This window comes from Bicyclus anynana, chromosome 3 (genome assembly GCF_947172395.1).
Source record: "Bicyclus anynana chromosome 3, ilBicAnyn1.1, whole genome shotgun sequence".
NCBI lineage: Eukaryota > Metazoa > Arthropoda > Insecta > Lepidoptera > Nymphalidae > Bicyclus > Bicyclus anynana.
In genome coordinates, this window is record NC_069085.1 from 15,141,917 (window position 1) to 15,169,493 (window position 27,577).

Below are 27,577 nucleotides of genomic sequence, written 5' to 3' on the forward strand. Positions count from 1 at the left end.
TCGCTATACGAGTCCAATTAGCATGGGATCGATAGGCGCGTCCGATGCCGATCTGCTGTCAGCCTGCGTACCGCACCGCATTGCGTAAGCGCCTTATCTAATCTGAACTTAACGAATGCCGCTACTATCACGAAAATGATTTAACCCATATGCGGGCACCAAAAGTGTGTGACGGTTTTATTGCTATAATCAATCCACCTCGAAGCTTTAATTTGAGAGATGAGACTCCTGACATGATTATGAATATCGATTTGACACGACTTTTGATAAATGATAAAACATTTTGGATTTTATTAATACATTCAGACCTGCTGCTCGAAAGAATATTTTTCTTAGAGCCAAAAACAAAATTTATCTACCGATATAAATTCTACTTACCTACAAGATTGCAGCTGTTTTCATAAAAATCTGAAATACATACCGAAAAACACCATCATCAGTCTATAAAGCCTTTTGTTATAATTAATTAAAGTTTAAGAGTAAAACTTAGGGAAACACATTAATTGACAGACATCAAAATTTCTATAATATTCTTCCAAATATATGCGCTTCAATAAAACTATAATGACCACACGTCCGATCATCAAGCGTTTATTATTATGTAGTTTAATAAAATCCACAATTAATTAGTCATGCACGTTATTAAGAATCTATAAAACCAATCTAAACTCTACCATTGCAACTCGATAGTATGAAGTCATCGACCCAAACTGACTTCGCTTAAGCTGAACGCAAACTCCAGGTTTTTAACGCAGATTAGGAATATATTTCACAGGTATGTGAATTTTAAACAGATAGTTAGGTCTATCTATTCAAAGTTCGAAATGTCATATTAAAATGTTTTCGGATCGCATATGGTTTTAGAAAACTATATGCGATCCGAAAACTCCCAAAAATGGAAACGTAATATTTTACTCATAATCATAATTCATAAATATTATACATCTTTTAACACAATAAATTGAAAAAGCAACGATTTCAATAAAACATTAGTACCCTACAATGAGAGCCGTGATAGCCCAGTGTATATGATCTCTGTGTACAATTCCGGAGGGTGTGGGTTCGAATCCGGTCCGTGACATGTACCCAACTTTTCAGTTGTGTCCCTATGGTGAAAGAAAAATCGTGAGTAAACCTGCATACCAGAAAATTTTCTTTCATCCCTAAATCGCAGTTTTTAGTCCCCAGTTATGATTTGCTAGATTCAGTGTATTGTCAGTCAGTCATTCATTTTCAGTGTTGAAAAAATATTTCAATACCAATATTATAAAATTAATTAAATATTATTAATCATATGCAAGAAAATCATTCATGGGTGTTAATACAAAACACTGTATCTAAGGCTAGTTTTAGAGTCACGCTGACCGGACGCTGACAAAAACCATCGACGCTGACCACCGCACGCGCTGATAGCTACGCGTTATTCTGAAGCGCTCGCTAGGAGTTCATACATTTCGTCTGTCAGCGCCGACGGTCAGCGTTTTGTCAGCGTGACTCTAAAACCAGCAAAAAGGTACAGCGTGAATGTCATTCACGACAGAGTGTTTAGACAGTCGTCCTGGAAAATTTGATTTGGAAACTTCATCAGTATGCGCTGCGCCTTATACGCTGTCCGAGGCCCATTCAGTAGATGGGCACAACAATTTTCACATTATTCATGCCATCTGAATATTCCAACATCAGTTTCACCCGCCATTAATTGTTATAGCCAAGCTTTAAGTGTACACACTGTCGTTAAAATCGACGAACGGCGAGAATTTTAAACAGAGTTAATAGGAAATTGTGGTGCTAATTTGGTTGTATAATGAAGGTGCAATATTAAATACCACTATGCTTTGTTAACAATAACTGCATTGTAAATGTTAGAAATATTATTCCTGTCTTTTCAAATACTCATCGACGCCTACTATTCCTTATTTTATGGACACATTGGACTTGAATGAATTATATTTATTATGCTTTAAATATAATCATACTACTTATTGTATCACACATTATCGTATTCAGTTATTTTTTAAATAATACTTTTGTATAGAATATTGTAAACCAGCGGCCGGCTGACAGTAACAGTTTAAGCTGTCCGTTCCTAGTATCCGTCACTATCGCTAAATTTTATTGTGACCTTTAATAATCTACGGATATTAATAATTATCTACTAAGTGTGATACTTATTAAAAATAACTTTTTAAACTAATTATATAAATAATAATGATAGGCCCTGATAAGTTATAATAATACATTTGAAATCTTTGAAAAGACAAATTAAAATTGCATGAATTTGGAGTTATGAAACAAAATTGAACACCATTTAAGATCATCGAGAAACTTTTGAACTTTATAAGTTTTTATATTTAACAAAATAATTATACATTACCAGTTCAGTATATTACAGTATCACAGTTTTATCCAAATATTTACCTAGGTATCACATAGTTACAAATGGATAGTGAGTGACTATATTGTGTACACCTTGTTAAAATGCTCGACATCCTACGCGCCCGTGTTACCCGCTAAGATGTTTTATGGATGCAGCCTTCGATTCGTAAAGCCCATAGTTGTTTATTACAGCGGCCGTGTGAATATTGATTTTTGGGTCAACAGCTTCACTCATTGTGTCGGTGCTTTATGCTTCAGGCTTTCGTTTCTTCGGGCCCTAGCTCGCTGTGACGAATCGACGGCTGGATACGTAAACTCTGAGGTTGCGTCATTTTCGTTAGGTGACACCATAGATTAAAAAATAACAGGCAGATAGTGGCGTAGCCGTTCCAAATACAAAATTCAAAAACGTGTATATTCTCGAATCAGTACTACACGAAACGTTGCAACAGTAATTTTCATTTATTGAAGAAAAATGGCGTCATAAGTTTTTAAATATTTTAAAAATTGTTCACAAAAACTAAAGAAGTATTTTTATATTAATAATTATTGGTAATTATATTAATTTACGTAATTGTTGTTAGTGAGATTTTGAAATACAAATTATAAAAAAAGTTTGTATATGCGGATGTCAAAGAGACGCGTGACGTTTTTTTTTTAGGTAACAGGTGTTATAGTTAAAAACTCAGTCTGGTTCATTCTTTATTCTGTGAGTGACACGTAAACTTTGAGGTTGCGTAATTGTTAAGTTTAACTTTAACTGCACTATAAAGATAAGCACGTTATGATTGTTACTTTCATTTACTATTTCAGTTGTCTACATAAGAACGTTTGTTATTTGTTTTGGTTTTGGTATTTGTTAGAGAAACCTTCTCGCCACGAGGAGGCAAGAAGACCTAAACCGACTAAAACCCCACGGTGTTCCGACTCGTTGCCTGATGACTGGGCTATGGGAATGTAGCCAACCAGCCAGTGGCAAATACAGGCCTGTTGGAGGAGAAGCCTGATGTACAACAGGCTCTCCTCTAGTGTTCAAAGCGCATTGGGAACACTACAAGCATCAAGAACTCGAGGACTTTTTTTTTATTCTTTACAAGTTAGCCCTTGACTACAATCTCACCTGATGGTAAGTGATGATTCAGTCTAAGATGGAAGCGGGCTAACTTGTTAGGAGGAGGATGAAAATCCACACCCCTTTCGGTTTCTACACGGCATCGTACCGGAACGCTAAATCGCTTGGCGGTACGTCTTTGCTGGTAGGGTGGTAACTAGCCACGGCCGAAGCCTACCAGCCAGACATATACAAATTAAGAAAATCTCAATCTGCCCAGCCGGGGATCGGACCCAGGACCTCCGTTTTGTAAATCCACCGCGCATACCACGGCGCCACGGAGGCCGTCAAAACTTATCCCCGGTGGGTGACACATTCGGTCATTATCACCTTCCGTCAACCCTCATTGAAATGGATTGAAGCTCCATATCCCCTTTCATATAAGGAGAGAAGCCTGGCCCAGTGGTGGGAAATGATGATTATTATGAAAAGAGATTAAACCTATGAATGTTATTTAAACGGGTACATACCACGATAAAACGACGAGATTTTTATTGTCGATATTTCGACCCAGTTGCATGGATCGTGGTCACGACGGGACTGAAGTTGCGAGCTGAGAAGTGAAGTCAGATGTTAGGGGCAGAATCGATCTACCCTCTTACTGGTTCTTTTTCTTTTTTCAACAACCTCGCGTTTTTGGCTGTTTAGGAAAACCACACTCACGACATCGCTTTTGTTATTATGCTTTTGTTATCGTGGTATGTACCCGTTTAAATAACATTCATAATGAACAACCACGAAATAAGTTTAAAATCATTAGAGATTAAACCCACGATTAATAATGAATTTTGTTGCAGATACAAGAGAGACGGGGTTTGTGAACGCGATCACTGCAGCCGGAGTGACATACGCGATCACCCGCGCCTGTACTGCGGGCTCACTGCTCGAGTGCTCATGTGAAAAGGTATATGAGTTGTAGCAGTGGCGTGCATAAGGTTTTTAACTAGGGCTAGCAATTATATTAACAAACTCACATAAATCAAGAATTTTCGTAAATAAAAAAGTTGATCATCATCGAGATGAAGCTAGTCACGAAAAATTAACTTGATAGTAATCAGCTGTACAAAATGTTCTACAGATCCCTGACTATGAATATCCCTACTAGCTTATTTCAATTCCCTTCTACTAGGAGAGGGAATATGGAGCTTTTCCACCACGCTGTTCCAATGCGAATTTGCGGGCTTAGGGTAATAAATGACAATATAGGCCTTAATGAAAATAACCAGGACCGACTTGCTCTCCCAGGCACCTCCAACATCCTAACCCCGGGCTGAGAATTTTTACTGAAAATTTCTTTTAAGAAAGAAAAGCTCAGTACTAGATAGCTCCACTCAGGTATGGAACCCAGGATCTCGTGATCAGAAGCCACATAGGCTAACCACGGACCCAACAAGGCAATTATGAAAAACTTTGCTTTTATTCAAATACCAACACTCGCGACCCTCACAAAACCGATACACTTTTTTTAATCAATCCTGTGAAAGTTAAATGACTAAAACAGTGTGCCCAGTGTGAATTTTCAATATTTTCATACTGTTACTATCGCGTTAACGTAAACGCGAATTTATATGGAATTGAAACAGTTGTGCAGTAGTGGCAATAAATGGCGCTGTTTCAATTCCTTAGAAATTCGCGTTTACGATAACGCGATAGTAACAAACGATCTTATAAGGGTTCCGTTTAATTCGTTTTGATGTTTTTCTTTTTCTCTTTGACGGCCTCCGTGGCGCAGTGGTATGAGCGGTGGATTTACAAAACGGAGGTCCTGGGTTCGATCCCCGGCTGTCCCGATTGAGATTTTCTTAATTGGTCCAGGTCTGGCTGGTGGGAGGCTTCGGCTGTGGCTAGTTACCACCCTACCGACAAAGACGTACCGCCAAGCGATTTAGCATTCCGGTACGATGTCGTGTAGAAACCGAAAAGGCGTGTGGATTTTCATCCTCCTCCTAACAAGTTAGCCCGCTTCCATCTTAGATTGCATCATCACTTACCATCAGGTGAGAGAGAGTGTGAGTGTAATCAAGGGCTAACTTGTAAAGAATAAAAAATAAATTCTTAACGAGTTAGCCTTGACTTAGCCAGCCCATCAGGTGAGATTGCTCACCTGATGGGCTAGCTAACTTGAGGTACGGAGTCCTAATAATAAATACTAAATTATTGATCTAGGGTGTACCAAAACCGCGTCGTGGAAGAACTCAAACGCCCCAGCCCCCAGCACCAACTCAGACAGAGCAGTGGCAGTGGGGCGGATGCAGCGACAACGTCCGCTTCGGCCTGCAGAAGTCCAGGGAATTCATGGACAGTAGATACAGGAAGAGGAGCGACATCAAAACGATGATAAAGCTGCATAACCACAACGCTGGGAGGTTGGTCAGTAAACATTTTGAAAATTCAATAAAGTTAAACTTATTTTATAGAAGTGTAGGATATAGTATTCTGAGACGGATATGACATCAGATGTGCGCGACTCCGTAAAGCGTGGGGAGTTAGAGAGGGGTACCGATCCGCTGGCGGGAACAACCTGCGATATGAGGCGCGGTCGGTATACTCGTGGCGTTCGAGCCGTCCATATCTCTTATTGTGTACTTCTTTATGGGTTACTATAGATAGGCGGGGAGAGTGACTTGACTGGAAAAGGAGAGTGTTTGTTAACTGTTAAAGACGTCTTGAACCCTACACACAACGTTCACAAGTGCGTGACTCCACTCAAGTTCATGCTATTCTACGGTCTTGTTTCGGTTACAGTTTGATTTGTCAATTATGTTGTCCTGACAAATATTGTGAATCTTCATAACCTTCGTTCGACATTGGTTTTCTTATTTTTGTAAACCAAGCCTGAGTCTGCTAAAAGGAGTTTATCCTAATAGCACAAACCTCTTACAAGAATATTGTAATTATTGTACTTGCATCTTATTGAATTTAATGCCAGTGGAGTGTTGTTTGAAGAAATTAAGATAAAATTATAAAAATTAACAAGGCTTTAGTCTAGTATTGTTGCATCTCGTGTTAAAGTTAATAAAAAATGAATACTATTCATCAAACGTAATTTTTATGGAGTAATAAATTAGTTTACTTAAACTAATACATACACAAGTCTAGCAAAATCTTAGACCAAATACCTATGGACTTCTATCGCACTAACAAAATTGTCTCTCGTTTTTTGAGGGGCACGAGGTAAAGTCATCGAATCATCAGTAAACATCAAAAATATTCAACACCTATAAATATATTTTGTATCCTTAAACTACACAAAAGTATTAATTTAATTCACAACACACACACACACAATTACAACAATGAAACATTGATTTTATAGAAACGGTTTTTATAAACGCGTTAGATCGTTGATCTTATACTTTAACAGAGGGTAACTTCTAGCGAGGCAGGTCCCTATATAATTCGTCTGAGAGCGAAATGCGTATTAAGAGTAATTAGGAAGGAAATAGACTCAACAGTTATTTCGCTAGCAGCGAAAAAATGATGTAAATAGTGTATATTAAATAGTTATTATTTTCAGGCAATCAAAAATAACATGAAAGTAGACTGTAAATGTCACGGCCTATCTGGCTCATGCACACTGCGAACTTGTTGGTGGAGAATGCCCACCTTTAGAGAAGTGGGGGACCGATTGAGAGACAAGTTTGAAGGTGCTGCTAAGGTAAAACTATAATTCACTAACCAACGCCCCGCGGTTTAACCCGCGTAGTTCCCGTTCCTATGAGAATATGGGGATAAAATATAGTCTATGACACTATCAATTAACGTGGTTTTCTAAAGATACAAGAATTTTCAAAATCGGCTTTGTAGATCCAGATATTACCATCTACAAACTTTACCTATTTTAGTAGGTATAGATAAATGTTTACAGTATTCTTATTTGTTAACATAAATTTTAATAATATTTGTACTTAAAGCGATTACCAATCAAGATTCTTATTGAAAGTCAGAGCCTATGCAAAAATCTAGCAGTTCCCTTTGGTAATATTAACACCTTTTTCAATCTCAATGAGTTCCCACATTAAGAATCAGTTACACAAAGCAACTTTTTTATGTATCTGTTTTTGTTTACCAGGTGATCTCAAGTAATGATGGCGACAGTTTTATGCCCGAAAGTCCTAACATCAAGCGACCTGGGAAAAAAGATATCATATACTCTGAAGAATCACCCGATTTCTGCGGGCCTAACATGAAGACAGGGTCACTCGGCACTGAAGGGCGCCAGTGCAATATAAGTTCTGCGGGAACTGACAGTTGCGATCAACTTTGTTGTAGAAGAGGGTACATACAAACATCTATAAAGGAGGCTGAAAATTGCAATTGTCAATTTAAGTGGTGTTGCGAAGTCATTTGTAAAACATGCTATGTGAAGCGAGACATACAAACGTGCCTTTAATGTGATAGACAATAATAACATGGTTAAAATTTTAATTAAAGTATTTTTGTAAACAATTGTTTATAATTCTTTTATTTTATCCTATTATAAGTATTATAGAAACAACACCTTACTTAACAACCTTAATGTTCAATACAAGATTTATGTTGCATAAAAACTCGAAGACTGGTTCAACGTTAAACGCTTTTTATCAAAAATGTACAAGAGAAAAAATGTTATTACACCTGCAGCTTAATAAATCGTTACAAGGGGAGTTAGAGCTGCGATATGTATCAACAACCTTATTGCTAGGCACAATACAAGGTCTTAAAACGACTTCTCATGAATATATTTCTTGTCGCCTTCATCACCTGTTTCATAGTCAGATTGGCCTAATAACTTTTGTATTGTTAAAGTATTCTTTTTGGATAAAGGATGTTTACTGTTAGATATTGTATATTTTTTAAAATCATTATAATTATCGTTCGATTTCATGACACTTTCATTCGTGACATTGCTATTTTCTTCATTTATACTGTCTTCTTCCATATCATCATCACCATTATTATACATTTTTGCATCAATATCGTCAATAAGTTTATCATTTGTTGTGTTTGACAAAGTACTGTTATTTTCAACACTTGCAGTTATTTCGTCACCATTATCCTCTTGTTGTTCAGCTTCTGCATCATCATAGTCTTTGTTATCATTATTACCAACATTTTCGTGATCATTTACATTTTTCTTGTTATCATTATCATCATAATTATTAGTTTCATGGTCACTATTCTCTAAACTAGCATTATTTTCATTCTTATCACCAGTCATGATTTCACTACTGTAGTTTTCTTTATAATTTTTGTTGTTATCATTATCATCATAGTCACTTGTTTTATTGTCACTATTTTCCGAACTAGCATTTATTTCATTTTGTTCGTCGTTGTAATTTTCCTCATAAGTTTTGGATTTACTAAGATATCTTTTTGGTTTTTCTATAGGCTTCAAATCAAGTTCGGTATTCTCCAGAATACTACTAGATAGTTTGCTTCCTGGTGCGAAAAGCTTTTCACACTCTGGCAATGCTGCTTCTCTGTTTCTTACAATGTAGTTATAAAGCATTGCAATTTTTAAAATATCAATAGAACTAAAACCATTTTCTTTAGGCTGCAATTTATTTAGAAGGTTTTAGGCTACACAGTTCTCAATAATCTTACTGCTGTGTAGCTTTATTGTTTTTTTAGATTTTTATTATTTGCACTTAGCACTTTTTGTATATATTCTTTAATATATAAAAAGTGTGGAGTGCAAATATACATTCTATATTTATGAACGTTATGCAGACATTTTTTAGGCAGGAAAAGTAGAAAGAAAAAGAATAAGACAAAGCATTTTCAGGATGTATACTGAAAGTTTAAAAAAACGTTATTTTTAAAGTAATGACTGATGAACCATCTCAAGTTTAGTGAAAATAATGGCCTATAACAGAAGATATTAGGAACAATTCTCAAGACTGCATTCTTGAGCCTATCAACTTGATACATAAGTGTTAAGCCTTATACGCCAAACACTGACAACTGCTCTATCGCTACTGAAACTTTCAGAAATATTGTTCAATCTGCGGATCTCCTCAGTTCTCATTACTAATTTAATAGGTCTGAGATACTCCGAGCATCATCATCATCATTATCAGCCGATGGACATCCACTGCAAGACATAGGCCTCTTGCATGGACTTCCAAACACAACAGTTTCATCATCCAGTGACTCCCTGCAACCCGCTTGATCGTCGGTCCCCTAGGGGTTCCCTCTCTGAGAATAGGGCGCTATAATTATAAAGCTTGTTAAGTGGCTTTGAGCCTTTAAAAATGACTAATTAAGTGTAGACAAGCAATAACATACGAAACAGAATATTTACAGTTCCTAAAAAGCTATAATCCCGATGTTTTTTTTTAATTGTAGCTTTCCCATTTGAAGTGTACTTGTAAGTTCCATAGTGTCCTGCACTTTCAAAATCATATGTCACATTATGAAACAACCATTCATCGTCCTTTAATTTCTTAAATAAATCAAGTTTATCTGCAACAATATTAAAAATTAGCATCCTCTCTAGGTATCTAACTCTAATAAAACTAAAACTTTGTAATCATACGCTTCTACTGAAGTACGATAGGCAACTCTGGAGTTAGGACATTGTTAGGACCACAGTGGATTTCTGAGGTAGTAGATAACAAAGATACCTCAATCTTCCAAGTAAAAAGCGTTTATTTTTAACATAATTTATATTTTCTTTTAATTTATATTTTAGTATGAGAACTCATGTATCCCCAAGACACAAGTTTCATGGCAACCCTTCCAAATAAATCTCTGGCAGTGTTGCTCCTTGAAAAGCGATTAAGGTCTATTTTTAGAATACTGAAGAAATGTGTTATATTGTATCATTTACGTTCAACTTACCTGTTAAAATGTTATTTTTCTTAATTTCTACATATTCGTCTCGATCCGGAGAGTTATGCTGTGGCGGTACGCCAACCAGAGAGAGTACAATATCAGCGAGATTTTCATCTGAATTCAGACAGTGATACCCCAATACAACTTTCTGTGTACAACGTTAAACATTTTGATTAATCTTTTTCGATCACTATAATTAAAGCTGACATAAAAAACTTTTTTTGTTTTAGTTTTTTTAAGCTAATTTAGTATAGTGTTAATAAAAGTTAACTATCTTCAAGTATTACAGACATCTAATTAAATCTTAAAATCCATACATTTTTAAGATTGAGAGACCAAATTTCACACAAATTATTGATGATGAAATAATTATTGATTTAAACATGTTTGATATTTTCCGGAAGGCTATGGTTAAGAGATGAGGAGCTCATATAAAAAAGTTACTCCCCTTCTTCGCTCGTGAACAACTTCCTAGTTTGTTAGGTATAATCTTACTAGAGCAGCTTTTAATTTGAAGCATCTTCCGCAATACTTCAAAGAATACAAAATACCTGGACTCCTTCATTAGTAAATTGATGAAAAGAATGATCAGCGCAATCAAGCAATCCTTTTCTATTAAGAAAAAACACCCATCTAGTGTTGTCATCTTCGGGTGGTCGAGGAATTTCGACAAAATGCAAAGTAGATAAACTGTTGACTCCACTGAGAAACATACGTATTCTATCACGTAAGGCTTTATCTGAAATATAAAAAAAAAAATACAGAATCTAAGATCAAGAATCATTAGGCAAAACATTGCGTTTTCTCGTACATTTAAATTGTCATTATGTCCGAATGTTTTATGCAAAAAGGTAATTTATTCATTGATTGGTTTAAATTTTTTATTTCTACTAATATTATTAATAGGAAAAGCCCGTTTAAACGCGCTAATTATAGACTTTTAAGGCGTGAAATAGAAATTATAGTTAAGTTAATAAGCAGTAATAATTTCGTTACTAATAGTAATTTATTTTATTCATGATCCTGATGATGAAAGGATTATAAAACTAGTATTACAAAGGTCATTGAAGATCATGATGAAATTATCAATGATCATATCATAATTCAAATCATAATAATAATACAAAAACATAAGAAAAAGTTTATTAACGTCAAATTGTTACCAAATGAGAAATCATCGATGTAGTATGGTATACTCCCTGTGGGCCATATATGAAACTTGGCCATATCTTCCTCATTGAGATTAAAGCCTGATTCGGATACTGGATTTATTAAATTAATCGATGATTCTTGACCATTTTGTTTTACTGATGCAGAAACGAAGCCTGTGAATAATTTTAAGATATTTTGCATCTATTAAGTAGTTGTGATTTTAGTCTTGTATTATAAATATTTTAGCATTGATATGGGATAGACCTCGTTATATAATAGATTAAATAGACAAACATATCACTGACAATCATCATCATCATCATCAGCGGATGTACGTTCACTGCAGGACATAGGCCTTTTGTAGGGACTTCCAAACATCACGATACTGAGCCTCCTGCATCCACCTAACCCCTGCGACTCGCTTGATGTCGTCAGTCAACCTTGTGGGGGGTCGACCAACACTACGCTTTTTAGTGCGGGGTCGCCATTCCCGCACCTTGGGACCCCAACGTCTATCGGCTCTTCGAACTATGTAGTCCGTTGTCACTGACAATAATACTAATTAATTATTCGAATGAAGCCAAATAAACAGATTATGCTTTAATAGATTTAACATTAACATTAAAAAATATCTCTATAGTCGGCCAACTATAAGACCAGATCTCCCCCCATAAAGAAGAGGGGATATAGATTTTTCCGGCCTCCGTGGCGCAGTGGTGTGCGCAATAGATTTACAAGATGGTCCTGGGTTCGTTTCCCGGCTGGGCTGATTGAGGTTTTCTTAATTGAAGTAAGATGTCGTGTAGAAACCGAAAGGGGTAGGGATTTTTGTCCTCCTCCTAACAAGTTAGTCCGCTTCCATCAGGTGAGATTTTAGTCAAGAGCTAACTTGTAAAGAATAAAAAGAATAAAAAAGCCTATGCTCCTCAAAGCTATGGGTCTAGTGACTGGAGGCATACATTTTAGTATAAAAATTCTACATACCAGTAAAAAAATAAAACACTAACAATTTTCCCCAAGTTGACGAAATACACGTAAACATTGCATGGAAGTAGGAGAGAAAAACTATTTCACTCCATAAAATTTATATCACAAATTGTATACCACTTTTGTTTTAAAACTTTATCGCTCATTCCTATAATCAAAATATGGCTTGGAACTGTAACTTTAGTGCTGTTTTATGACTACTATTTTTCTCTAGTAGGTAACAATAATGTAAACAAATTTCAATGTAGATAAACATGGTCGCACTCTCTTAGTCTATTAGATCCGAATTAAAAATGACCTTCACCCATCTATTTAATGGATGGAAAGTGTGAATCTAAGTTAGTATGTTAGAAAATACATTGCGAGAGACTTGGTCGCTAATTATGGGTCTCATAAGAAGGCTTAGAGTCTCTCAGTATGCGATGGCTCGAACTATGTTTAGAGCTGCGTGATTAAATCATAGATGAGGAGATCCGCAGAAGAACCAAAGTCACCGATATAGCTCAACGAGTCACAAAGCTGAAATGGGCGATATAATTTCTAGAGTCGATCATAGTTGGGGTCCCAAGGTTTTTTTTTTTTATTCTTTACAAGTTAGCCCTTGACTACAATCTCACTTGATGGTAAGTGATGATGCAGTCTAAGATGGAAGCGGGCTAACTTGTTAGGAGGAGGATGAAAATCCACACCCCTTTCGGTTTCTACACAGCATCGTACCGGAACGCTAAATCGCTTGGCGGTACGTCTTTGCCGGTAGGGTGGTAACTAGCCACGGCCGAAGCCTCCCACCAGCCAGACCTGGACAAATTAAGAAAATCTCAATCTGCCCAGCCGGGGATCGAACCCAGGACCTCCGTCTTGTAAATCCACCGCGCACACCACTGCGCCACGGAGGCCGTCGTTTATCGTATTCGGAGGCGCTGGAATAATGACCCCGCACCGTAAAACGAAGTGTTGGTCGAATCCTCACTAGGTGGATCAAAGATATCCAGAGGGTTGGTAGCTGTTGGATGCAGACGGCTCATCATTGTGTGGTTTTGAAGTCCATAAGAGAGGCCTATGTTCACCTGTGGACTTCCTTCAGCTGATAATAATAGGTAATGATAATGATAATGATGATAATGAATATACTTGCCTACCATTACGTTCTACAAGTTCTGGTCGATAGTGATGATGGTATAAGGTTATTAACTTGGGAAGGCATCATATTTATAGGTGCAAATATATCAAAGTAGAAAATTTTAAAATAAATCTATACTAATATTATAAAGCTGAAGAGTTTGTTTGTTTGTTTGTTTGATTGAACGCGCTAATCTCTGGAACTACTCGTCCGATTTGAAAAATTCTTTCAGTGTTAGCATTAGTGTGTGATAGCCCATTTATCGAGGAAGGCTATAGGCTATATACTATTCCTGTATTCCCACGGGAACGGAAACCACGCGGGTGAAACCGCGCGGCGTCAGCTAGTTATGACATAATCCTGACCTTTCAAAAGTGCTTGTAAACTAAGCCTAATTGAAATAAATGAATTTTGAATTTGAATTTGGACTTGCCCAATAGGTACAGGTCCGTAAACCTCAAGGTAGACATTTTTGCATTTATGAAATGCTTGCTACTACTGGCAAATTAACAACATTCAGGCTGATGATGAAACGGTTGTAATGATGCAATAATTATATGTGGTAGGCAAAGATTTTATACTAGCAGATATGTTACTAACACGTTGAAACTGAGGCGCAGAAAGGTGGCTAATTGTCTTAATTCATTTAGTCGCATAGTAAACAACGAAAGTTATTTAAACAAATAATACCTAAATATTGTCTATAATTTGTTGAATACCGACTATAATAATTTATAGGTGCAGGTTTCTTTCTTCGGTTTTCTTGCTTCTTCTTGATTCTATTTTGAATATATGTATGATGTTGCAGATTTTGATAAGTAGGTTTTATGAGTCCGTCGTTGATGAGGTCTGTAGCTCAATGTGTGTGACGTTTTATATGAATTGACGTCTGTCACTTTGTTTTCTTGTCTATTTATTTTGACATGTTATGAAATGACGTTTTACGTCATTGTAATTTTACTCAGAGGATAAAATGATAATGAAGTTATTGTGGTCGAGTATTTTATCCTCTGAAATTCATTTGTTGTTTCACAACATAATGTCGATTGTGTTCAGGAAGTGTAAAAACTATTAAAAACTACTAAAAAAAAATGTGCGCTCAGTGCGTAGATAAATTCGGCTCACTTTTTGCGGTGATTTTATTGACACGTAACATGTCTATAGTATAAAATGTCGTTGGAGGTAGGTAAGATGTGTTGTTTTTGGCTTATTGCAAACGCATGGTAATATTAAAAATTATATAACGCGAAATCCTTCCGAGTGAAAAATTATTTACGCTATTTCAGATTCAGCCACGCCATTCGTATCTCTTATGACAGATTCCTTCGTTCATAAACATAAATTTTCCCCTGCGCGAGATACTCGTGGGAACATGCCCTGGGCAACCGCGACCACCAACACTGAACGACTTTTCACTTTCGTAATCATATACAATTCAAAAATGAACTCAAAATCTTGCTATATACAGTCCAATTTCGCAGTATCTCTGTTGTCTTTGTTAGAAAATAAAGCCGTTTCAGAAAATTGCGCGATCAAAAGCACGCTACAGTACGGTTGCGTTCGCAATAAAACAAAATGGCGGAATTATGACAGTTCACATGGCGTTCTGAAACGCGCGCGCATAAATTTCAAAATGGAAACATCATCGTATATTGGCATGGACGTCCGAGGTTGTTATTGAACGTTCCCTGTTGTACTCTTTGCCAATATACATTTGATTTGTTATCTTGCTTTTAATGGTAAACAGAATGAGTACTGTACAATCACGGTCAAGATGTTACTTACGGTAATGATATGACTGTATATTTAATAATAGCTGACGCCGGGCGGTTTTACCCGCGTGGTTCTCGTTCCTCTAGAAATAAAAGGCAAATAATAGCCTATAGCCTTCCTCGATAAATGGGTTATCTAACAATAAAAGAATTTTTCAAATCGGACCAGTAGTTCCTGAGATTAACGCGTTCAGTCAAACAAACAAACTATTCAGATTGCTAATATTAATATAGATTTATATATATACCAACCGACTTCAATGAAGAGGAGGATCTCAATGTTATCATCATCCATAGATATAATAAAAAGTTCAGATACTGTGAAATGAAGTAGTGACGCACCCCAATGATGACAGTTCGCATATATATGTACACGTACACATATGCACTTATGAAGACAGTCGGCCATGAATATTTTCTTAGATCTGGCACTTCACGCTCACACAGATACTCGGCACCAAAAAGAGTGTTTTAGTTGTTTGACGGCGAAATACCTGTCTGGTTATAATTATTAGTCTATGTCATAATCATTATCAGTCTAGGGCCAAGCATTCCTCTTTTTTCTCATCTCTCAGAAGAAGGTATATGCAGCCCAGACACACAATGCAGCTTCAATGCTTTTGGCAAGCTATTGAATGGACGTACACATAATCGTTTACTTTAAATTATTTAAAGATGCATAATAAAATTTAAGATTAATTTAAATAGGGATGATTAATTTGACTATCACGTCATCATGTTGATCGTGGAACCTTTGCAACATTTATAGATGTAGCAATTCTATAATAATAATTACTTCGAACTAAATTGCTTACATACTGATGTGGATCAATGAAAAATTAATGATTTGAACTCAATGCTAGTATGGATGTTGCTATTTCAAAGAAAGGTCTCCAGATTGCGTTTGATAAATCTCTTTTACTATATTCGTCTATGATTCCTATCTGATTACCAAATTCAAATCATTCTTTAGTAGGTCATAAAATTGGTATTCCTTATTATGTATGTACTTAATCTATTTTGTCGGGCATAAATGTTTTTCAAAGGTACTAGAGGTAAAAAAGGTAAAGGTAATGGTTTGTGTAATGAAAATCAAAAAGATTTGATTAATTTTGTATTTTTTGGTAACAACTAATCAATATTTTAATCATAAATAGATGCTAATGTACAACCAATATCGTTTACAATAGTGCGTCAACCCCTAAACAGTCACTGGACGAAATATAATTTTATAATATGTAAATTCACTATACAATAATAGTTATTTGAGATTCAGACACGTTCAGCTGATTTAAATTGTAATTGTTTATCTAATATTAACAATAAGAAATGGTATATCCACATAAATAACTTAAGAATTATCATAAAAAATATTTACATGCGTTTTTTTTTTACACTGGCAACCGTTTGTGACGAGGGCATCTTAAAATGAGACAACTGTCATCTATAAAAGATTACATTTCGAATTCTCGACAGATAAAATTGTTAAAATCGATTCGTATCACATTCATTTAAACGCTAAAATTTAAGAAAGAAATGGCTTCGTGATCCAAAAATGGATGATACAACTATGAAATAAAAATAAACTTCAGTCTTTTAAACATGATGACGTAACATTTGATTTCATAAAGCCTACTAGCAGTAAAATGTTTGATATTTACAAAGTACCTATCTATTAATATAAGATGTACTAATAAGTACCGTAGGAAGGCCTATCACAGATCCTACTCAACACCATAGTCACTGAATCTTAGGACAAAAGAACATAGAAATAAGAAAACTCTTGATAAAGTGAAGGTTGTCATTTTTGGTAGTGCCGTGTCTTCAACACGAATTTTCCATTTCACCTCCAATTTCATAAGGGAAAAGCTTGTGTAAGGGTTAACTCTTGCAACTATACAAGGAGGTGGGAATCGAATTAGTACATTTAGTAATCTGACCCCTGACACTTGGATTAATTGACACTTTTTCATTGGAAAATGCAAATTTATCAGGCCAAACTATGCTATTTGTTATATGTTATTTGTTAAGTAACAAAGAGATTCGAAAATGTAAAATAACTCTTGACCTGGCTACAAGTAAGTTATTTCTAAGTCTTCAGTAAATATGATGAAAATATATCTCCAAAATTCAAATAATATAAAAATATAATATTTGACATTTTTTTACATATTTAACCCAAAAACACAATTTAGAATAATACTGAACATTTTATTAAATAATACTATAACAAAATGACGATATACGTAAGAAATTGAAAGGAGTTAATTATGAAGTTATATTATTTGAATTTGACGATATATATGAATCTAGCGATAACAAAGTTAGGAGATTCTTATTATTGTTTTATATACTCGTATATCGGGCGACTTAAACTAACATTTCATTAATTAACTTTAAAAACAACATAATTTAATGTATAATATTCAATAAATACCTTCGAAACATGATCGCGTCGTTCCGATCTCGTCTCCTAATATATTACATAATGAAGCTCAGTGGGTGAACTTATGCTATCAATATCATCTAAACTATATTTATATCACATATGATATCATCCACGTTGATACGAATAATTATGATTAATAAAGCTTCTCATATTATAATGCAAACTGTCGTATCATAAGCGGCATTAAAAATGATGTATTGTATTTCTCAGTCTAATAGAAAATATTATATATGTCGAGTTTCCATATATTACAACCTAATAAAACATCGGAAGCAAATAGTCAACTATATTTTTGTGTGAGGTAAGCAGAAGTTATATATATCTATTGTTTGTGTAGGAACATATAAAATGTAACCCAAATCAACAGTTTGCGTTATCTCCTTACTAATTAAAAAAATATATATACAAAGGCAAAGAAATATATTTTGTACATGCTTAAATAAATAATGGACAATTTAAAAGCACAGGCGAGTGTTTAAAACGTATAACATGTGTCAATCGGGCTTTCGTGCAACTTTATCTCCAATATCGGAGTAGCACGCATACCATATTATACGTATAATACTGATTATTTAATTCGTTTAATATTTAATTAAAATTCTCGAGAGCCTTTATCTCATAATGTGGGACACTTTTACGATGGCGCTACTTATTCAATGATAAGGGACGAACGCAACGTTTTTTAGCGAACACCCAAGATGGCACTTTATGTTAATGTATTAAGCAACAAAATCGAGTGACCGGCGAAATAATTAATATAAAATTATAATTACAAGATAATTTCGCTCTCGAGTCTCAACAGTTAATACGACCAGTACACCCGATGCGGACGTCTATAAAATAGAAAGTACGTAAAACTGGATTTAATGTCCGCACAAAGGCGTCCGGCTGCATTAAAATATAACAATTTCAACTTTATAATGATATTAGACAATACCATTTAAAGCAGTCTACATTTCTGTCGCCCGGTGAGTAGTCACATAAGCGGTTATCTTAAATAATTCACACACCTGACCGCGTAAGGAAACCAATAAGTCCAATTTCGATAACGAAGACGGGATAAGAATGAGTGGTCCACAAACTGGTCTCATCAGTGTCCCGACATCGGTGTACACATTAAAATATACTTCACTAGATCACAAGTTCGCACTTAACAGTCAAATAAATTAAACGAACAAGCACCGCTCATTTTAATTTCACGGGTCACAAGCGTTAACGAGGAATAAACAGCGGCACAGGACTATTTAAATAAGTCAAAATGAATTACGAATTCAACGACTCCTATACGGAGAAAAGTGAACCGATTATGTACACGGCCTCTTATCTCTCCGAATACTTTCAAACAGGTTCACACTCGAGTCCGAGTCACAAGTCCAACACTAAGTTTCTCACAAGCACAAGCGCATCGTCCACCGCTCGTCTATAAACACGTGTTAACTACCTTTTCCGTGCGACACAATTTGCATTTGACCTCGCAGCACCAGTGGAACGTGCAGTTGCATCGTTCCACTACGAACATGGTCTCGGTCCGGTAGCCGCGCCCGCAGCACATCAGGTCGCAACCGTCGACGCCGATGCTAGTGTCGTTGCAGGCACGCCCGTGCGTACCCGGGATGCCCAGTCTGGGGTTCTTTTCGCAGAAACCTGGTGAAGATTCCAAGTATACAAGGTCCTTGACCCCGGGTGTTTTGTGGTCAGGGTTGTGCGGCCGAAGTTGGAACCTGTAGCGGTCACGGCGCGGGACCCTGTGAGGTGCGGCGTCGTTCCTCTGCGACGGCGCCTCCACCTCGGTATTGGGCATCATGACCCGCGACGCCCCGTCGAAGCTGTCTTTCAGGGCGTCGCCTACAGACCGGAACGTCGGCAGCCTCATCCAGCACGTCTTCACCGTGCAGGACCCAGACATACCGTGGCACTTGCACTCCTGGCGCATCTCCGTTTGCACGTGCTGTGGACAACACAAATTGATCAATAACACGCCAAGAAACAAGCTCTTAATTTATTCAATCGTGTGAGGGGGTCTATAATGATGTCCAAATATCTTTAAATTCCTCCGATAAGCGCCGATGCAGGTGATCGATGATGTTCGAAGCGCACTTCATCGATCGCATCTTACGATCGAGCAAATTGTTACAAATCGTGAGGAGGTGGGCCGGTCGTCACCGCGCGTGGACCGATCATAAATCATGCTCTAGATACATTCATCATTCTAAGAAGGTAGATAAATGACGCGAGGACGGAGACAGTAAATATTTTCCTATACAACGAGTGTATACGCTCTGGAACGTTTCCTAGAAAATGGTTGAGAGATTTTTTATTCTCATGTAGATGGAGCGTTTTACAGGCTAGTGTTTAAATATGTGTTAAGCAATCGATGGAATGTTGTGAATATTCATCAGGTGGACAACTGGACACCCAGTGCGTCTGTCGTGACAGGAATTAAGCGGCTCAGTTAATGATGTGTTCGGGTGGCGAGACTGAAGTCCCTTTTTGATGGATTTTAGGTAGGTGCGTACAGCGGGTATGCAAATGTGGGTGTGCAGTGGGAGGGAGAGGCGCGGGCGCAACGAATGGGTGCCTGTGCAGTGTCGCGCAATGGGCCGAGCCGTCTGACGCATAATTAATTTTAGACTCGACACGTCAAGTGGCTGACAATCGATCGTCACCCGTAATGGTAGTGTAAACAGTGCGATGACAAGTAAGCGACGGCCACTCGGATTGTTTTATTTATCATGCGACGTACCGCAAGTGGCGATTGGACGAGCGGCGACGTATCGTAATAGAGAGAGCCTGCGTTGATCAGAGTTTCTTCTACTTATAAAAGCTAAATATTTATCAGTCCATGCCTCTATGGTTAGCAACTATGGAGTTTGATTTGTTGTAACATATTACCATCCAAACGCATTATTGCCTACTTTTAGTAGGAGCCCACGGGCTCACAAACTTTTAGGCAGCTTGGTTAGTGGCTATTGGTAAGTGCACCTAATCTTTATATTCCATCAGGCTTGACTTCAAGTAAATACACAGCTTTTATTTCTAGCAAATATATCAGCCTAGAAAAGGGATGTTGGTGGAACTACACCCTCGTGCGTCCAAGAGAACCATAAGCAGTCGGTTCTGGTCATTATCATTAACAATTGAAATTGATCATTAAACAGCACCACCCTGAGTCTGCAAAACAGCTTGGGCGACTCGACCCTGAAGTGGGACATTGTGGTTCTAAGCTTCGTATCTCTCTTCCTTCAAAGACGGGGCTTGACTTTGTAAAAGGGCTGTCAATAATGATGATACTCACCATTCTGCCAGCCTCATTGTTGTGCAAGTTCATCTTCTCCCTAAGCGTCTTGCCCCTTTCCCCGGTGTCAACGAACTCTCGGCTGAACTTGAAGCCGAAGCCGATGTTGTCGCTGCACCCGCCCCATTTCCAGACCCTCACGTTGGCGGCGGCGGCGGCGCGCGCGCGGTGCGGCGAACGGTCCACATGAGAATAGTCGCACGTGCAGGACTCGATGGAACCTTCGGCGCATGCGCGCGACACCGCGTGCGTCACCCCCGCGCTTGTGATGGCGTAGATGAAGGCGGTTTCACGGCAACCTATGACAAACAAACAAATTAATATCATCATCGATGAGGCCTCGCTCGACAGTAAAGGGACTCATCACCGAAGGCTCGTGGTTTGATCCCCGCTCGCAGGATTATTGTCGTACGTGGGTGCAGTACAACATCAGTCGCCACTTCTAACACAGACTTTCTACCTAACAGAGTATTGGTCATATTTAAAAGGTATGACGATTATTCCCCAAAAAAAATATAATCAATGTATTTTGATGACTTTTTTACAAGTTGAGCCCTTGACTGCAATCTCACCTCATGGTACCTAACTAATGATGCAATCTAAGATGGAAGCGGACTAACTTGTTAGACGTAGAATGAAAATCCACATCCATTTCTGTTTCTACACGGCACTGTACCGGAACGCTAAATCGCTTAGCGGTGCGTCTTTTTCGGTAAGGTGATAACTAGCCGAGGCCGAAGCCTCCCAGAACCAGACTGACCTGGACCAATTAAGAAAACCTCAATCAGCCCAGACGGGGATTGAACCCAGGACCTCCGTAAATCCACCATCCATACCACTGCGCCACGGAGGCCGTCAATTGAGTAAAAAAGTATCCTTCTTATATTTTTCTTCAAAGGTAGCCTTAAGATATTCGACATTATAGACTGCTATTAACTTGTAAAATGCAGGTAAACCTTGCTGCTGACTTAATATGGTTGTTTTTGTAATAAGAATACAAGGTTTATGGTATTTTGCGCAGGCATGTTTGGTATCCACATAATTAATTCGTACCAGGGTATGGGGCACCCATATTTTAATCAAATTTTATTATGGCTTAGGGCGAGTAAAATATAAAAAGAATTGAGTTTCTAATGCGTTTGGTATTCAAATAAAACTGATTTAGGGACACGATTACACAGCATTTGTTGATTATTATAATGAGGATAATGGAGATGGACCTTTATTGATAAAACTCAGTGTCCCAGCTCAGAATGAGAAGGGTTAGGACATATTCCACCACGCTGGCGAAATGTGGATTGGCGGGCTTTACGCATCTGGAGAACAATTAGTTGACTCAAGATAGTTTGCTTAGTTATTTCACGGCGACCAATCTGTACCTACGCGAGAGATATAATGAGATATAATAATGCATAAGTATGAGCGCAAGCACATGTGCCTTCTCTATTCCCTCACTCTCACAGTCCGATAGGATAACAGACTGACACGACACCAAAAATCAGACGTAGAACCGACGGCTTTACGTGCTCTCCGAGGCACAGGGATGTACTAACACCGCCAACGTCCCAACTCCAACAAAAACGCAGCACAATAACGTATACATAACTAGGCAAGTGCTCTCCACATAGCTTTCCACCAGTCAATATTGGAGACACATCTATTTAATATAAAAATTACTCTGCAAAGTACAAATAAATGGAATAGATTGCTCCATCTTCAGAACAAAAGTCCAAGTCTTAACCAATTGCTGTCACCGCTTTAAAAACAAGTACATAACCAAGTTTTAATATAATTAAAGTTAAACGTGCGGACCCTTAAACCTCCATCGCCATTTCAAGTATTCAGTGCAAAATTAATATCAATTAATGACTCGACATTAATCCCCACGCGTCGATATTGAATAAGCCGTATTGCAGTAATGCCCGGTAATTATCTCAAGAACTCGATAACCGGACAAAAGGATCGATGCCTCCATTCATCTCCCAAACGAATACATAAATCGATACTCTCATCCCGTATCGAATACTATAAATAATTAATGGCCCGGCATTAGAATCAAATACTCATAAAATACAATTAAAAGAGAGAGGGTATATCTCGACGATTGAAAATAAAAGAACTGCCTCTTACCTACCCGGGAGATTATAAATCTGATCATTACAAGTGGTACTGGCGCGCGCAACGAATCTCTTATATCGATATGGCCGAGTATTCTTTATCGATTAGTGCGTATCGATAAAGATTGCCTTATCGCGAGTGATCGGAGATTATCGAGAGTCGCGACATTGATATGTTTCATCGTAGTGAACTACTTGAGTCAGTAGGTGCTTGATCACTTAATCAATTTAATTTGAGTGCCACAAATATTCGAAGTGCTGACAGGACATCACTATTCACGACTTTAGTACCCTACTAATGTAATAATAGTAATATTTGGTGTTCCTTGGTAGTATCGGTATAAGTCGCGCCAATTTTCGAGTCCTGTCTGATATTGCTACACGCGAATCTGTGCAGCTACTATTAACTCGGCTGCGACATGTTTTCGTTTACCGCCCAACCACACACCTCGTGTTCAAAGAGGACTCGAAGATTGGCGCGACCTGTACTACTTATTCTATTTTGAATACCTAAATCACCGTTCCTATAGGTACCAACTTATCTACAATAGATTAATAGGTCTCTAGAAATGGCATGCATTTCATACTCGTAGATGTAAAAATGCACTGCCTTATTTTATATACACTGTTTGTAACACATCTTTATGCAAATACATAAATAAATTATTATTGAACCTGTAAGTATTATTCCATTTTTTTAGAATTATGTATAATGCATATTCTAGTAAAAACCTAATGCACGCCGCTGGCTAGGTTGTGACTTTCGCTCTATGTCTGGATTTCGTTTTTATTTTCCACAACGTTCAACAAATCGTTTTCAATTCAGTTTCTCGAAACAGATGTAGTGCGGAAAGAGTCTAATATCGCTTCACAATCAAAACTCGTACAGTAAATTATATTCTCGCTCCAATGCTACCATAAAACAGTGAAAGTCCAAAAGGTTTTTTAGAACAAACAAGCTCTACAGCTTAATATTACAACAAACACGGTAGACTATTCAGAGTTGAGTCATCGGAGGCTCAGCGTCAAGGTCAGATGAGATGGCTCTGATTAAAACCGAAAGTAGTCCGACTGTCTATTAGCATTAATCATAATTATAAAGGTATCGTATTAGCTAACACTATAAAAAGTAAACGAATTAAAATATGGCCCAAATAGCTCACGAATAAAATAACAGTGTTATTAAATACTTGACTTGACATTGATTTACAAAGATATACACGATCTGGATGTGGCATTATTTAACTGTTTTTCGCTCGTATGTTAATTATTCTCTGCGTGATCGAATCAGAAATGATAAGTTCTGCAGAAGAACCAAAACCACTGACATATCTCAGCGTAAAGCTGAAGTGGCAATGGGCGGGGCACATAGTTCAAAAAGCCGATGGACGTTGGGCTCCCGAAGTGCTGGTTGGTCAACCCTCCACTAGTCTGACTGACATCAAGCGGATTGCAGGAAGCCGCTAGATGCAGGCGGCTCAGTATCGTAATGATTGGAAGTCCTATGTCCTGCAGTGGATTTCCATCGACTGATATGATGATGGTAGTGATGTTGAATCTATTTTTATACCAATCGTAATAAACATCAGTGTTATTTTCCATCCGACGTGGAATTGTATCAAATATTCTTAAAGAGTTACTTTCGTACAATGATATTGCGGCTAAAGAATATTCGAAACAAAATAATAAATCCGATACAAATGAATGATGGCGAAATTGACATTAAAATTCCCGGTCGAACGTCTCAAGTAATTGCTGAATAAAAAACTCCCAGTGTAACGTCCCAAAGCGAAACAAAAAACGAAACGGGGCCTACGTTGCGCCGTAATTTATATAGGGAACACGATGACAACTCAATAAAAAAATGATTTCATTTGCTTATTGAGTCCTTAATACCGATGGCGTGGAGTCTGGGGCCGTTTCACATATTATAAAGCAACTAATATATTGCTTATTACGTTTTTAAATTCGTATTTTATAAGCGTATTTTCCATTAGTGTAGGGCCCACCTAAGACGATGCGTGATGCAACTACCTGTTTGTTGTTGTACAGTTATTTTATTTTTATTTCACGACATGTTATCTGCGTTGGAGTTTCTCTGCGTGATCGAATCAGAAATGAGGAGATCCGCAGACGAAGCAAAGTCACCGACATAGCTCAGCGAGTCGCGAAGCTGAAGTGGCAAAGGGCAGGCCACATAGTTAAAAAAGCCGACGGACGTTGGGATCCCAAGGAATGGCGACCCCGCACCGGAAAGCGCAGTGTTGGTTGACTCCCCCACTAGGATGACCGCGGATAATAAGCGGGTTGCAGGGAGGCGCTGGATGCTGGCGGCTCGAGACCGTTGTGCTTGGAGGACAATACAAGAGGCCTATGTCCAGCAGTGGATGTCCATCGGCTAATAATGATGATGATGAAAATGACGTTAGCTGCAATCTCGTCTGATGTTAAGTGACGATGCAATCGGAGATAAACCACTCATTTGCGTTTTTGGTTTGCACAGTAAACCTGGAAGAGGGCTGCTTTATTCAACCAGTGGATTATCTTCTACGCGAGACTTACTAATACAAACCCGACAAATTAAAAGTAAAATTGTTTTTTTTTAAGTTTTTAAAACTTATTCAAAATCCTGTAATTTTAATCAAATGAGGATATAGTATAAGAACTCAACCAAACTAAAGCGACGATACTTATTGGTACATATATGTATTTCATGAGATAAAGCAAGTAATGTATGAAATTCTTTTTAGAAGAAAGTAATGTATGAAATTCATATATTCAGTTCTAATTCAGAATTTAATATTTAGTGCTTATCAACTTCAAAGTAACTTTTACTAAATAATCAAACGTCGTGTATATAAATATTCTAATGTATTTAGCGGCTAATTTTATAGGCATCACAAGTGATACATTCACGGATGTCGGGGGCCATGAGTCAGACGGCGGCGGGGTGCCAGTTTATACAGCCAGGTGGCTCTACCACGTGCTGCGAACGCTTCTCCGTAACTGAGATATCAGTTGACACACCTGGTCACGGCTATCTAAGAGCATGCGAAATTTCTTTTAGTGATACATATTGTAGAACGGTGTCATACTGTAGAATGGTATGTATCACTAAAATCAGATTTAAATGTTACAAAATTTAAAAGGGTCTTAAATTTTTCATGAACGTAGATTGAAAAAAAATTAAATGTTAAATCAAGATATTCATCTGATTTTTTTTGATTACAATAATGGCAGCTATATTTTGTTTTCTATATGTTTCTAGATAATATTTTACAATACCTTAGAACGCAAGATCTTCGTCTAAAACATTTGTTAAAAGTTCCTCGATTACGGGGGGGGTATTATTCATTATTTATGTTATTGTGGAGGGGAGATATCAGTGTTGGTATAAATAAGAGTACCTATTTGATGACTTTAGCTCAGTTGTTTGTTAGGCAGCGTAGACACCGTCATGCTGCCAGTCGCGTTAGTGTCTTGGTGCAACAATGTTTTGTGTTATAATCATTGATCATAAATTGTTTAGTGTGGGCATGGAGAATATGTTCGACAGGGAGGGTGAGTGTCTACGCATTCTGAAAGGATCTTTAAGGATTTAAACCTACTCCCTAGGTCACAAGTCCTGGGACCTGCTCGAGATGTTTCCTCTACCACAAAATAATGGTACAATCACTGTCGCTGCTACTTATCACACACATGTCACACATGTATAGGTACGCCCACCGAGATTTTTATTTCGCTACTTTTACTCCATCTCCGGCTATGACATAACGGAACGCCATTACCTTACCAATTACGGACATAAATAACAACCGGAATATCAATTTTAATTGCCCCGATATGTTTATTAATCTTCTGTTTAAATGATTCACGAACGAAACTAACCCGTCCAACATGATCGTTTATAACTCTTTGTTATTCTACTATTTTGTAAGTGGAATGGATAAATGTACTAGGGAGTATCAATTTTGTACACAAGTTCAGGAACTATGAAACACATTTTCCACCAACGGAAAGCTACATTAGCATCAAGTAACATAGGCACACAATACATATGGCTATATCTCATCGCCGTCTTTTCACAGGAATGGGAATTAGATGGGTGAAACCGCTGGTACGCAAGTAACTGCGAAAATGAGTTCATTGTTTTGTAACGCTTTAATGCCCAAGCCAATAAACCTTGTCTTGAATTTTAAAAGATTAACGGTATCAGTAATACGAGTATATAAGATTTTGCTCTAAACCCCACTTGGGTAAGTATATAATAAAAGGTCAAAGCGAATTTTATTAAAGTTTTCAGCAACATACATAGAGTTACTGCGTAAGGTTGTCATTACAATAAACGAAACCGGTTGCGAGAAGCCGGGACGAATCGC

At 37.5% G+C, this 27,577-nt stretch overlaps 3 protein-coding genes across 3 annotated transcripts in view; 1 reads left to right on the top strand and 2 right to left on the bottom strand.

Moving 5' to 3' along the window:
* The window catches only part of LOC112058531 (protein Wnt-6), a 68,315-nt gene extending 60,379 nt beyond the window's left edge, over window positions 1-7,936 (top strand). Inside the window, exons 3-6 of the mRNA XM_052891217.1 lie at window positions 4,285-4,391; window positions 5,654-5,857; window positions 7,005-7,145; window positions 7,560-7,936. Of these exons, the coding sequence (XP_052747177.1) occupies window positions 4,285-4,391; window positions 5,654-5,857; window positions 7,005-7,145; window positions 7,560-7,880 (773 nt within the window). The 3' untranslated portion in view covers window positions 7,881-7,936. The remainder of the gene's footprint in view (window positions 1-4,284; window positions 4,392-5,653; window positions 5,858-7,004; window positions 7,146-7,559) is intronic.
* Window positions 7,937-7,966: 30 nt separating this feature from the next.
* Window positions 7,967-10,504, bottom strand: LOC112058595 (GATA zinc finger domain-containing protein 4-like). Its single transcript, XM_052891218.1, has 3 exons — window positions 10,313-10,504; window positions 9,774-9,934; window positions 7,967-9,023 (listed from the first exon to the last, which is right to left on the bottom strand). Exon 3 carries the CDS (start codon window positions 8,976-8,978, stop codon window positions 8,187-8,189), a length of 792 nt encoding a protein of 263 aa, XP_052747178.1. The 5' UTR covers window positions 8,979-9,023; window positions 9,774-9,934; window positions 10,313-10,504; the 3' UTR covers window positions 7,967-8,186.
* Window positions 10,505-16,436: 5,932 nt separating this feature from the next.
* Window positions 16,437-27,577, bottom strand: part of LOC112058530 (protein Wnt-1) — a 29,079-nt gene continuing 17,938 nt past the window's right edge. Inside the window, exons 3-4 of the mRNA XM_024099417.2 lie at window positions 21,082-21,380; window positions 16,437-19,734 (exon numbers count right to left, since the gene is read on the bottom strand). Of these exons, the coding sequence (XP_023955185.1) occupies window positions 19,207-19,734; window positions 21,082-21,380 (827 nt within the window). The 3' untranslated portion in view covers window positions 16,437-19,206. The remainder of the gene's footprint in view (window positions 19,735-21,081; window positions 21,381-27,577) is intronic.